Genomic DNA, 14,305 nt, shown 5'->3' with positions numbered 1-14,305 from the left:
TGGATTGTTGCCAGTAAACAAATACCACAAGAGCAATGTAGCCATTGAGTTGGCATTCAGTCTCTATTACTACCAGCCTAATCTTTACAGAATAATATGCTGATTGCAACAAAATGAGTTTATAGGCTGTGGTGTCCTTAGTAGATAGCAGAATAGTTCACTGCATGCAACAAGTTTAAGTTGATAAACTGCTTTAAGAGAAGAGTCATTTAAAAAGTCTGTGTATGGAGTATTAATCCAAATAGGCTCTTACTGATGGAAGAATTTTACATCAGAATCTGCTGCATATTGAGGTTTAGCAGAGAAGGGGAACACATCAGGTGTTCCAGGCACCTTTTAACTTCCAATAAGGAGTGCCTCGCTCCCAGGAGTTATATGAGCAAAAGTACTGGACACATTAGGGAGGGAAAGATGTACACACGGGGATAGATCCAGATCGTGGCTAGTACCGGTGTTTATATTCACACCATTAAGTAACCGCCTCATAAAGTTCTTTAAAAATGCTCCACAAGGGTCAGCGTGATTATACATTTTTCTCAGCTCCACATCAGACCTACTCAAGGATTGACTATTTTCTGGGTACTAAAGATATTCTCCAGGCATCCTCCCAGTCGAATATAGGATCAATATCTTGGTCAAACCATGCCCCTATCGAATTAGTGCTCTCTCTCCCCTTCGGTAAAAATAATCGATATAATTGGAAACTAAATGACTCTACCGAATTCGCCAGATGTATAGAGTACAATTAAGCAAAAACTTATAGACTATTTTTCAATAAACAAAGGCTCCATGGCCTCCCTGACTATGCTATGGGAAGCCCATAAGGCGTCAATTAGAGGGGACCTAATATCCATAGCATCATACAAGAAAAAAGTTAAACAAAAACAATATAAAGCTCGTTGGAGCAACAACATAAAAGCAACCCCTCAAAAAAACTTCTTAAACTTTTTAGACAAAACCAGGACTGAACTTAAGCAGATCCAATTAGATGAAGTAGAGAGAGAGAGCTAAGGTGAACAAACCAACGCTACTATGATAAGGGCAACAAGGCAGACCGGCTATTGGCTAACAAGCTTAGAGGTCTAAGGGTCAAATCCCAAATCCCCATGATACGAACCAAATCAGGACTAAAAACATACGACGAAAAGAATTCTCGGATTTCTACACTAAATTATAGAATCTAAATTATCTCAGGGTCCCCATACAGGGTCCGAGGCAATATCTGAGTATCTTAAAAAGTGTAATCTCCCCGTACTAACACAGGAAGATTCTCAAAGACTAAAAAAGAGAATTTCACAGGAAGAACTTTCAGATGCTATCAAACAATTAAAAATAAATAAAACACCAGGCCCGGACGTTTTTTACAACCTGTACTACAACAAATTTAAGGTGGTGCTATCCCCGTTTATTCTTCAAACTTTAAACTCATTTTTGGAGGAAGTAGCTGTCCCAACCTCAATGTCCATGGCCAGTTTGGCTATTATACACAAAGAGGGAAGGGATCCACTTCATTGTGGCAACTATAGGCCTTTATCCCTTCTTAATTCAGATCTAAACATTTATAGTTACTGTAACAGGGGACTTATCCCTGTTCAGTAATGTTCCTTTAATCTAGTAGTGTGGTAGTTAATTACTAAACATCACCTGCCTGATTAGATTGTTTACAAAAAGCCTGCCTTTAAGACAGGAAGTGACTCTCAGCTCTGACTGAGAGCTGACCTTTGGAGCTGACCGGTCTTGAGCTCTGCACAGCAGAGCTGATTTCAAGACACAGGGAAAACTACTACACCTGAAGCTGAACCAGGAAGTGAGAAGATTATCCCTCCAAGAAACAGATAAGACTTTTATTCTTAAGAGACTGCTTATATCTGCTTATTTTCATGCTATATGTTTTGGGGCTGCGAGACATGCTTAACTAATGGAGATGTGAACTAATTGCATAGGATTTCACTAGAAATACTCCCAAGTGAATGGAAGCTTTGTTCCCCCACCTGTGTTTGGATAATTTCCTGATGATAAGGAACAGGCACAATAAAGCCTATTATAATTTCACATTATAAAGCCTCCTAATTGTGTACCTCTGTGAACGTCCGTCTACATTACCATTTTTCGAACAGGCTGAACCCGATTTTGCCGAGCCTGATCCATATAGATCAAGTAGGGTTTGTCTCTGGCAGACAGGCCTCGGACAACAGCCGAAAGATCATAAATATCATCGACCATGTGCACCTGACCGGTACAAAGGCTATTCTGCTAAGTTTAGACGCAGAAAAAGCATTCGATAGAATAAAGTGGACATTTTTGGATCAAACAATGATAAAATTTGGATTTTCGGGCCCGTTCCTAGAAGGCGTTAGAGCTCTTTACAGGACGCCCACAGCGGATGTCAAGCTTATGGGAGGAGACTCAAGCCCCATAAAAATTAAAAATGGTACCAGACACGGCTGTCCTTTGTCTCCGCTCCTCTTCGCTTTGTCAATTGAGCCCCTCGTGGCTACAATTAGAGAAGATCTTAATTTAAAAGGAATAGAGATTGGGGGGACAAGTTACAAAAATGTCTTTATTTGCTGATGATATTATACTAACACTTGCCAACCTGTTGACATCCCTCCCTAATTTACAATCTCAACTAGACCAGTTCGGCAAAGTCTCAGGTTACAAAAAATGCAGGTGGAGGCTCACTTGTACAATAAAAAGTTTATTCTGTAAGGGGATCACAGATCACCCCTAAACAGCTACAATAACCACCACACCAATGCGTTTCGGGCCATGTGACCTTTATCAATACACTTTGATAAAGGGCACACGGCCTGAAACGCGTTGGTGTGGTGATTTTTGTAGCTGTTTAGGGGTGATGTGTGATCCCCTTATGGAATAAACTTTTTATTGTACAAGTGAGCCTCCTCCTGCATTTTTTGGCAGTGCGCTGCCTTTTTCTGCTTTACCTGCTCTTTGTTACCTTGCTGGTGGATCTGCACGGCTCTCAAGAAGGAACCGCAATAGGACCGCACTGGAGGATGAAGCTGAATAATGAGCTACCCTTGTGGGCTTATGCTATCACTCATTAAGGTTATGGGACAATTTATGTACTATATTATTGTGTTAGTGTACACTAGGTACTAGTCCCTGTCCCCAATAGGGATTATACATTTATCACTAACCTCAGTGCAGAGGTCCAGGCGGATAAACTTATATATATATACACATATGTATATGGGACTGATCTGTTTCTGATGCGCCGGCCACTTACATCTTACAGACTCATGGAGAAACTATCGGCACAACTGAGTCAAAAAATGGAACAATTTTACAAGATCTGGGATCCATGGCCCCAGAACTAAAAATAAAAGTGGGGACTAGTATATCAAAATAAGTACAACTGAATTTGAAGGGCGGGCGGGGCGGAGGCAGAGGGAGATATTAGCTCCCCTGTCCTCTTCCCCCCATCCCAGTCCCATAAATATCCTCCCTCCCGGTCCCCTCCCCCCTTCTACCCTCCTCCCCCCCCCCTCTGTCTCCTATTTGTTCTTTTCTCTCTCTATCCCTTTTTTAATCTCCAAAGGGTTTCGCAAAACGTTGCTTTATAAATTAGGAGAAAAGATCCTTGGTTAAAGAGCTGTTAGAATAAGAAGGTTAATTATATGTTTTGTTTAATGGCACCTTTCCGTCTCAATGCACAAAAGTTGTTGTGAGGATACCTGTTCAAAAATGTTATTCTAATACCAAATTGTGAAGCCCTGTGCAAACCAATAAAAAAGTTTGAAATAAAAAAAAAATGCACCACAATCTGAGTATTGAGTATCCGCTCCCTTTAGAGAAACACTCTAGATCAGTGGTGCGCAAACTGGGGGGCGTGCCCCCTTGGAGGGGCGCCAAATTATTTTGGGGGGGCGCAGGCTGTGCGGCGAAACCTGGGGGTGGGCAGAGCATTGCACAGGCGGCAAAACAGCTCAAGCTCCGTGCTGCTGCTCCCTGTGCTTGCAGCGGGGGCGGGGCTTCTCTCTGCACACAGACACAAGCCCTCCTTCTCTTCCTGTCTGTTTACTCGCTCCAGTGTTCGGCAGCATGGGGGACCGGAGCATGCTGTACAGTAGTAGTACTTTCACCTGGGGGGGGGGGGGGGGGGCGGGGAGGGAGTGTGTTGTGATATGAGTGTGTGTGTTGTGATTGAGTGTGTGTTGTCTGTGTTGATTGTGATATGAGTGTGTGCGTTGGTTGTAATTGAGTGTGTGGTATGTGTTGTGATATCAGTGTGTGGTGTGTGTGTGTGTTGTGATTGAGTGTGTGATTGTGTCTGTGTTGTGATATGTGTGTGTGTGTGTGTGTGTGTTGTGATTGTGTGTGTGTTGTCTGTGTTGGTTGTGATTGTGTTTATGTGTGTTGTGATTGAGTGTGTGTTGGTTGTGATTGTGTGTGTTGTGATTGAGTCTGTGTTGTGTGTGTTGTGATTGTGTCTGTGTTTTGATTGAGTGTGTGGTGTGTCTGTGTTGGTTGTGATTGAGAGTGTGTTGTGATTGAGTGTGTGTGTGTTGTCTGTGTTGATTGTGATTGTGTTTGTGTGTGGTGTGTTGTGTTGGTTGGGATTGAGTGTGTGTTGTGTGTGTTGTGATTGTGTCTGTGTTTTGATTGAGTGTGTGGTGTGTCTGTGTTGGTTGTGATTGAGAGTGTGTTGTGATTGAGTGTGTGAGTGTGTTGTCTGTGTTGATTGTGATTGTGTTTGTGTGTGGTGTGTTGTGTTGGTTGTGATTAAGTGTGTGTTGTGATTGACTGTGTGTGTTGTGTCGGTGTTGGTTGTGATTGTGTTTGAGTGTGTTGTGTCTGTGTGTGTGTTGTGATTGAGTGTTGGTTGTGATTGTGTGTGTTGTGATTGTGTGTGTGTGTGTGTGTGTGTTGTGATTGAGTATGTGTGTGTGTTGTCTGTGTTGGTTGTGAGTGATTGTGTGTTGTGTCTGGGTGTATGTGTTGTGATTGAGAATGTGTGCTGTGTCTGTGTTGTGATTGTGTGTGTATGGGTGTTGTGATTGAATGCAACGGTGCACAAACTGGGGGGCGTAAGCTCTCCCAAGCTTGCCGCTTGGGGAGACAAACAAAATTGACTTTGAAGCACGCTCCACAGCAGTCAATGCACACACACACAGCCACACTCGCGCACACACACACAGCCAAACAAACACACACAGAAATAGCCCAGATCCATGACCCCCTGATCGTGCTTGCAAAATTATGCAGGACACACTGTGCTCATGCTTGGAGAGTTGGTGATGTCACCGCTCTCAGCAGCAGCGTGGACGCAGCCTAATTTTGCTTGCACGAGCTATTGAAAGAAGTATTTAGACATATTTGTATTTGTATTGTATACCGTTTAATAAAGGTTTTTTTTTTTTCATGTGATTTTGATTACATCAGGCAGGGGGGGCCCGAGAAATTTCATGGATGAAAAGGGGGGCTCGGCATAAAAAGTTTGCTCACCCCTGCTCTAGATGATCCGAGAGTGTCCTCTTTCTACAACATCTGTGACGTAACTGATGGTCGCCATACACCGACGCAGCTTTCGCATTTTTGACGCTTCTTCCTGGGTGGGTCTGCCTCGCTACAGAACGGGGGTTTAAATAGCCGAGTGTTGTCATGGAGATTGGGAGGGTCAGCTAACTAAAACATTGCTGGACAGAATCCTATTGTGTTTGATAGTGGATCGTTTTGATATGCACTATGTATGCAGGGTCGAACCATACAGCTCGCACTCTGTTAGAAAGTCCAAGGAAGATGAGTCCTAAGTGATAAGGACAAAAGAAGGTAATATTTAAAGAAATTTACATAGAATGTGATAAATCAGTCATAGGTATAAAGCTCCTATGGTGCACTTAGTGTAATTTTGGCTTACATGGAGGTAGAGAACTATATACATGAGCTGGGTCATACAATAAAGCTAGTACACTATTAAGAGCACAGGGAACATGGGTCCTGGGTGGTATGGAAATAATGGGACATTATAAACATATATAACAGGGTATGTCCCATAGTTCCTTTCTTTCCCCACATAGTATATTTGCGATGTAAGTCTTGTTAATTTCCAGGCAGTAGCAGATTAATCTATGGGCCAGTGACCCCCTTCTGCTATCCTATAAAGTGAAAGAAGAGAGGTGGTGACTCATGGCCTGTGTACAGCCCCTTAGAGGTGGGTACAGTTCATGAGCCCGCCCCTTCCAGAGTTTTCCTACGAAGAGCATCAAAGTTAGAGGAGTCTTCCTCTGCTCTCCAAGGAGAGAGGAAGGGCTGCCAGCCTCTCCCATTTCGAGGATGAGCTGGCCCACTCTAGGTCCAAGAGGCCTTGAGAACACCAAGACTCAAGGCCCCACACTACCAGGGCAGCACCATCTAGAAGTCCTGGGACTTCAGAGAGACCATGCTGCTATGAAGAACTCTTGCAAGTATACACCACAATAAATCCTGCTCAACTATACCTCTGCCTGGTGTCAGTTCCTGGGCAGGAGGGGTAAGGAGTGCAGTGATGGGGGCTGACACCCATACACCCTGGGTTCCATCACAGCTGCAGGCGCTGAAACACCAAGAGAAGAAAAACACAGAGATCAACTTAAGCCTGTCCTGTCATGTCACATTACCACCTAAGCAGATGACTCAGTACTCCTGGTATAGCACCACACACCTGGTAATGCTTGTAGATCCCCAGTACTAATCCATATTTGAGATGGGGCGGGGGGAGGAGGGATTAGGGGGACAGTGTTACACATAATTGTGCATACATTATGATGAATTGATCATTGTTATAAGTCCTCCAAAGTGCACTCTTATCTATTTTGGATGACACAGAGTGAGTTCACCAAGTTTACTAAATGTGAAATATCCTGGGTCTGATAGCGAATTGCAAGAATAACAAATAGATATTTGTAACAGTTGCAATGCAACTAATCGGCACACCTTCGCCACGCCCCTCATCACTCAAACATGCAGGCCACGGATCTCGGCACGTACAGGCGCGTGTGACGTCACACACTCAGTCGCACACTCGCGCATCTGTACTATGTCCCAGGCCTAAGACTTATTATAGAACCAAAGTTACGAAAATAAAAGTTTTTTTTTCCCTCAGTCCTAAAATTGTCAAGGGGCTGATTGATGAAAAGTTGAGGACACGCCCAGAAAGAATATATGTTATAAGCATCTCCGTTCCCCCAGTATAAACATAACACAGACAGCACAACAGTTCAGTGGAGCCTAAGTATCCATTTCCCACTGTATGTTAATGTAATGAAGCTGCAGCAATAAGTCTCACACACACAGCGCCAGGATCTCTGCCCCTTAGCAGCCTTTACCCAGCACCAGGGACACATGCAGAACTAGCTGTCCGGTGACGTCACTTCGCTATTCCCCCAGCCAGCTGATAACAGGGAAGATCTGTCAGACTCAGGAGAGTGTCTCGCGGGAGCAGGAGGGCGTGGCCTGCGGGGTATAAATATCTGCTCTCAGAGCTGTGCTCTAGTCAGTGTTCGGAGAGTGGAACGTGAACTTGTCCGGAGGAAGCGATAGTTCTGTGCTGATCTGTGTCTGCAGCGGATACTCGGGTGAGTGGATACTTTGCTGGTCTCGGGGCGGCACTTTTACAGCTTGGCTGCTGTTTCTTGGCACGTCCGTTTTAACATTTTGCTGACTCCGGATCCTTTTCTTTATTAAGCCGCAGTCTCATTAGCTTGGACTTTTCCTTCCCTGGGTATGTTTGCCGTTATATGTTGCTTCCATGTAGGAATTCTACACATCTAAAACACAAACTCTTTTTAAAGACTTATTTTTTCAGGGCTACTAAATAGTCCTGGTGTAATACTTACCGTGACTCTAAAACGATATTCACTGTATATTAAATACAGATTGGCAGTAGTGCATGAACATTAGTTTTGGGTGGGGGTCCTATACATGCATTTCCAAAATGTAAATGTATAAACCCGGGGGCTGCAGCACCTCCTGTATCCCTATTCCCAGCCTCCATGCGGCTCAGATCTAGGGTTCAGTACATGTCTGCGGTGGCTTTCTCGGCAATATCTCAGTAGTTATATGACCTGCACTGTTTGAGATCTAATGTTAGATTTATTTTGTCTTAAGGTCTCACGTGACAAGATGACTGCAATAGTGGAGCAACAGCAGGTATGTGCATTGTGTCTTGAGTGATGTATTCCCTTTCTTTGTCCTGTATTTTGTTATAGCTTCCTCACCCTTTCTGGTTTATCATAATGACCCGAGAAAGACTGCTTGTCTAATGAGCATTTGTACTGAAGCTTGGCACTAGTTGCATTTTAAACTGGACATCCCACTGCATGCAGCTTTGTTTCATTGTGTTTCCATCCTTCTGTTCCTAGAATGTGGTGGCCAGGTTGGTTAACCTGCCATTGGTGAGCTCCACCTACAATATGGTGTCTTCTGCTTATGTCAACACCAAAGACAACCATCCTTACTTGATGTCTGTATGTGATGTGGCAGAGAAGAGTGTGAAGACCATCACTTCAGTGGCCATCACCAGTGCTATGCCCATCATACAGAAACTGGAGCCTCAAAGTAAGTTTGACCTAGTCTGTGAGACATTGATGACTTGTGCCAAGAAACAGGGAATGTTGTGAAATAACTGCTGATATGTTTGTTCTGTAGAGTGAACCCGTGCTCTTGCCGTGACCTGTATTATATTCAAACAGATCAGTGTTCCCTCCCTGAACAAAAATAAGGATACTATGGTTCTTTGTGCTTCTGCAAGTTGATTGTGCTGTCCCACTTGGCATGTCTTGTGTGCACAAATTGTCCTTTCTGTTATCATCCTGGCAATGCAAAATCCACAATCTGAGAACAGCATTTAGAATTGATTTCTTTTAAAACTGGGAACAAAACTGTGAGTGACTGTAGCTTCCTTGACACAATCTGAGATTGCTTCATGGTGTAGGGAAGTGAGGCAGATAGGGTAGTGGTGTAATCATTTTAGGGCTATTGTTGGCTTGAGTTTTGTGAATGAGTCATACAAGTTTCAGACCTGCAATGTAGACTAAACTATTTAAAGTTTGGGTTACTATTTTCAGTGGCCAGTGTTGTGGAAGATATTAATTGCTGGTTTAAGTGTATTACAACATGTTTTTAACTACCACATTATGGCATTATTCAATCCAATATTGCTGCCTGGATAGCCTTGGTGAGCTTTGTTCCTTGAGTAGTGTCAGATTTACAGTACTTGAAGCATTTCCCAGTAAACTAGCTTAGTCTGACATTTCTCCTATCTATGGCACACTACCTTTCACCTACATTTCACAATGGATTTGGCTTTTTTGCTATCCTTCTGTAGAATCTAGTTGTGCCATCAGTATCAGACTAAGGGTGTTTTTTTTTTTCTTCTAGTTGCAATTGCCAACAACTATGCTTGCATGGGGCTGGATAAAATTGAAGAGAAGCTGCCTATTCTGTATCAACCTAGTGATAAGGTAACTCAATGAGCATTAAAACTATTTGGCAAATTTAAAATGTTAACAATCCATGTTTGGTCTTTGTCATTCCCTGGTGATGGTCTTATTGCAGATTGTTTAAGCTTCTCCAAAAGTAATACTCTGTTCATTTGTGTTCTACCCCACACTTGTTATAGCACTACTCTAGTAAAACAGTGGGCTTAATTCAGTAGAACCCCCCCCCCCCCCCCTGTTTTATTTTATTTTGGTACCTCTGTTTTGGCAAAAGGGTCACTATGACAGATGAGGGATAAAGGACACCTCACGTATCTGTCACTTACCTTGCAATCTTATCCTCTTTTGTAGGTGATCTCCAATGCATCTGATGCAGTGGCTGGTGCCAAAGACACAGTGATGCACAGCATTACAGTGGTAGTTGATAAAACAAAAGGTGCTGTCCATGGAAGTGTGGAAATGACAAAGGCTGTTGTGAATGGCGGCATTAACACCGTCCTGGGAAGCAGTGTTGTGCAGATGGTGAGCAGTGGAGTTGATACTGCGCTGACCAAGTCTGAGACGCTGTTGGATCAATACCTGCCACTGACGGAGGAAGAATTGGGTAAGCGCTTTCAACCTGCTGTTTGTTTTGATAGCAAGATGTGCAGCAGTTTTTGATAATTTGTCGCCATCTACAGAGCTGTTGTCATTGGCCTTCCTCAGTACTGCACGAAATGTACCTGTACATACTTTCTGGGATGGGGAAAGTACAACTATATACTGAACAAGAGAATATGGGTGTTCCCAGCACACTGAATATGACATTGAAATGTATTGGGGGGAAAAAAAGCAACTTCAGCACAGTCTTCTCCCATTGTCTTATACCTTTTATTCTCCATCTTTTGTCATTCCCCCTTATCTCCACTACATGCGTTTGCATATACACCATTTTTGCACAATCATGAGGCAGCATTATTGTAGCATTCATAGTGGGGTTTTTTTTTTTTTTTTTTTCTCCCCCTCCTCCCTCCCCCCCCCCCCCCCCCCCCCCCCCCTACACTTCAATTTGGCATATCCAGTGTTGAATTCTCCTTTATTCAGTGTGCTGGAAACACCCAGATTGATTTGGAACAGCTCGGGGTTCCACTTGTTCCTTGGCACCTAACACATAATATTCCGATTATATTTTGGAGTGCTGCATCATTTTTATATAATGAACGATACATTTACAACGGGGGGTACCCAAAGGGTTAAATGGGAAACACTAAAGATTAACATAACCCTATATTCTTTTGTTAGCCATGGAAGCCACAAATATTGAGGGGTTTGAAGTCGGCACAGAGAAACCCAACTACTACATCCGATTGGGGTCACTCTCTTCAAAACTTCGCAAGCGTGCCTACCAGCAAACGCTGGCTCGGGTCAAGGATGTCAAATGCAGAAGTGAGGAAGCCATTTCTCAGCTACATCATACAGTTGACCTGGTAGGTGCAAGAATTTGTCTCGTTTCCTAGCCAAAACTGTACTTGCTGTATTACCCCGCTCCTCCCTTTAGAAGTTTGCTGGTAAAGGATTAGATTGCTCCTTCCACTTGGGCTAAAATATACTAGTGACACGTTTACATTTGGAACCGAAGTCTGTGGATCCAAGGAGTCATTTGGTTGCATCTTTTGAGCAAAACATGATTCAAGGTAAACTGTTTGCAAGTACAGTATCTACACTGAAAATGTCATTTAATGTCATATGGACTAAAATTTGAAATATGCAAACACCCCCGAATGGGTTAAATAACTGAAGCATGTTTTTGAGATTTGGTGCAATTAAAAGCTGTTGCACAATCACGAAAGCATGTTTCCTTTAACCCCTTCAAGGCCTTTTTGCATATTTCAGTTTTAGTCTATAGGACAATAAGAAATGACATTCAGTGTGTAGGTACCTTCTAAATGGAGTCTACTGTGACAAGGTTGGCAAGTTTTGATAGTCCATCAAATGACTCCTTTGATCCACAGACTTGGGTTCTAAATGTAAACATGTCGCTAGTATATTTTAGCCCAATTGGGAGGAGCGCAGGAATTGTCTGTTTTCCTTTTCCTAGCAAAGTCAAAACTGTATGTATGTCCTTGAGCAGAGTGGCCCTTCTCTGTAGAGCTTGTGGTTCGATAGCCTCACAGGTTATGCTTCTGTTTCTAGATTGCATATGCAAGGAAGAACATGGACAGCGCCAACCAGAAGATGCACAATGCCCAAGAGAAACTCTACAACTCATGGGTGGAATGGAAGAGCAGCACAGGACAGTCTGCTACTGATGAGGCTCAAAGTGCTGAGGTAAATCTGTTTCTGCATTTGTACTTGAAAGGTGTTCAGGAGAAACTATGACCCTTAAGCCTCTTCTCTCCCAACCCCCCCCCCCTTTTTTTTTTTTTTTTTTTATTCTAAATATATTCCTAGACCTGTTTGGCTGTGCAAAAGTTAAACTTCTGAAAGAAAGCTGAATTGCCCAATATAAACACAACTGTTTAAAATGTGTCTAATACAGAGCACTGGATTCTTTGTTACAACCACTAGGCTTTTAAACCCATGAGTTTGCAATACTTGTAATTACAACCTTGTCTCACTAAAATGCACTCTGCTATTAAACCTCATCAATAACACCAACTCTTATGCTTAAAACAACTTCTGCTAATTTAATAAATGTTTCACAGTCCTAACAATAATTATTTTTTCACAGCACATTGAATCTCGCACACTAGCAATTGCCCGGAACATGTCTCAGCAGCTTCAGACCACATGTCTCTCCCTGGTATCCAGCATGCACGGCTTGCCACAGAACATACAAGACAAAGCTAATAGTATTAGTGCCATGGCTGGAGATATTTACCAAAACTTCCACTCTGCCTCCTCCTTCAGAGAAGTGTCTGACAGTCTCCTGACCACCAGCAGAGGACAGCTCCAAAAAATGAAGGCTTCTATGGATGATGTAATGGATTATCTAGTCCACAACACACCACTAAACTGGCTGGTTGGTCCTTTTTACCCCCAGTTGGCTGGGTCTCTGCATGGTGAGCACAAATGTGAAGGGGCAGAGACAACCAGCCAGGAAGACTGAATTGAGCCGTGTAAACACTTTGCATGTGTTTTTTCCTGCTGGTAACTTAAACACTAAACTTGAGTCACTGTTGGCAACCCACTTAAAGAAAACAGAGCGGTTCATTGTGAGCCTAAATGCCCCTTCCATGTATGTCTGCCATCAGTTTCAGTGAAGGTGTAGTCTGGGAATTATGACATTTACAATGTGCACTTATCCAACTATCATGTATAATGTTTTTGTATTCGCAATAAATATTTCAGCATTAACCAGCTTGTTTGTGTCTAGACAATGTCTTCAAAAGCCTGGCTTGTTCTATTGATGGTACTGTAGGAAGTACATGCAGATATGCTCTTAACTCTGGCAAGAAATTTAGAATGTTTCTTCAATCATGATCATGCAGAGTTGTTCATAACACAAGCTTAATATCCAGATCCTCTTTATTTAGCTGCAGTCTGTTTCCATTTCCAATGTCCTTCTCACCTTGTTACATGGTGATCGGCACTAGAGCTGTACAGTATTTATGTGGATCTTGGTGTGGGAGCTCAATCTATGCCAGCAACTGTTCCCTGCACTAGGGTGAGTGCAGCCAGCAGAAGAGGGTGGTGCAAAGGTCAAGCCCCTGCCTTTAGCATAGAGGAGTGCCTCTCCAGAAAATATATGATGTACCTACTGACAGGTTTGGGGTGTGGGGAGGCTAGTGATTTTGTAGGGTTTAATGTGCTTTTGATTTTAAAGTATGAATCTGCTGTGAGAGGGGGGGGGGGGGGTGAGGAGTGAGGATGAGAATGGGTGGCTGTCTGCTTGTGAAAAGGAAGGCAAGGTAGGGGTAAGTGAGGTTGAAAAGCAGGGGGGCTCCTGCTTAAAGGTTAACTGTTGGCTTAGATTCATTGCTACTGTACCACAACCAGTCACTTCTGGTCTAGGTTATCTTGATGCCACAGCAGTTAATGTGTCCTGTAACCTTATGTGTCCTGTAACCTTAAGTAACCCTAATGCTAATCCTCTCGCAGCCATAAATGAAAACTAAGTGGCAGTCAAGTGTCCCTTGGCTGAACATCTGGTGACGTGGCTACCTTTATTTTAATAGTACCATTCCTGTTGCATCTAACAACCATTGTAGCCAGGCATTACCATGTACTGTACTTACACTCACCTGCTGTCTGAGTGTCCCAACATTACACTTGGATTGTAAGATATTTAAGGCAGGGAATTTGTCTTCTATTCTGATTTTGTTACTTATTGAATCGAATGCCTGCATGGTCCCTTTTCTAAAGAACAACGTACTGTACACTAGGCATTATATAGACAGACACATGTCAGACTAGTTCCTTTTCAGGAGTATTGTAATTATAAAATTGACAATTTAAACTATACAATTTTTAATACAATGATCTTACAATGTAAGTCACAAGCTCTGTAGACTTTACTCTGCTTTTAGATATGTATACTGTATCATTATATGGCACCATGCAGGTATATAGCAATTTACAAGACAGATAATATAACACAATGGGAATAAGTGTTTGAGTCAAAATAGGAAAAGGAGTCCCTGCACCAACGAGTTTATAATCTAAGTGGGGTGAGCTTAGACAGTAGGAGGGTGTTATGGTACAGTAAGTGTCTGCAAGGACCAAGGTCAGTGCATATGAGATGTAGTGTCAGCCAGTGGAGCTACCCATATGTTATAAGAAAGGTCCTAAAGGTGGAAAGAGGGTGCTAGTTGCATATTGACGAGGATCATTCCAGAGGTATGAGGGAGAGAGCTTTAGCTACAAAAGTGTAGACAGAAGACCTG

At 42.9% G+C, this 14,305-nt stretch overlaps 1 protein-coding gene across 1 annotated transcript in view; it reads left to right on the top strand.

Moving 5' to 3' along the window:
- LOC142492361 (perilipin-2-like) overlaps positions 1-12,776 on the top strand; it is a 45,062-nt gene extending 32,286 nt beyond the window's left edge. Inside the window, exons 2-8 of the mRNA XM_075595009.1 lie at positions 8,110-8,151; positions 8,364-8,559; positions 9,382-9,464; positions 9,792-10,044; positions 10,722-10,906; positions 11,613-11,747; positions 12,151-12,776. Coding sequence (XP_075451124.1) covers positions 8,125-8,151; positions 8,364-8,559; positions 9,382-9,464; positions 9,792-10,044; positions 10,722-10,906; positions 11,613-11,747; positions 12,151-12,528 — 1,257 coding nt within the window. The 5' untranslated portion in view covers positions 8,110-8,124 and the 3' untranslated portion in view covers positions 12,529-12,776. The remainder of the gene's footprint in view (positions 1-8,109; positions 8,152-8,363; positions 8,560-9,381; positions 9,465-9,791; positions 10,045-10,721; positions 10,907-11,612; positions 11,748-12,150) is intronic.
- The last annotated feature ends 1,529 nt before the right edge of the window (positions 12,777-14,305 follow it).

The sequence above is a fragment of the Ascaphus truei genome, chromosome 1 (assembly GCF_040206685.1).
Source record: "Ascaphus truei isolate aAscTru1 chromosome 1, aAscTru1.hap1, whole genome shotgun sequence".
In the NCBI taxonomy this organism is placed as follows: domain Eukaryota; kingdom Metazoa; phylum Chordata; class Amphibia; order Anura; family Ascaphidae; genus Ascaphus; species Ascaphus truei.
This window is presented reverse-complemented; position numbering and strand designations above follow the sequence as displayed.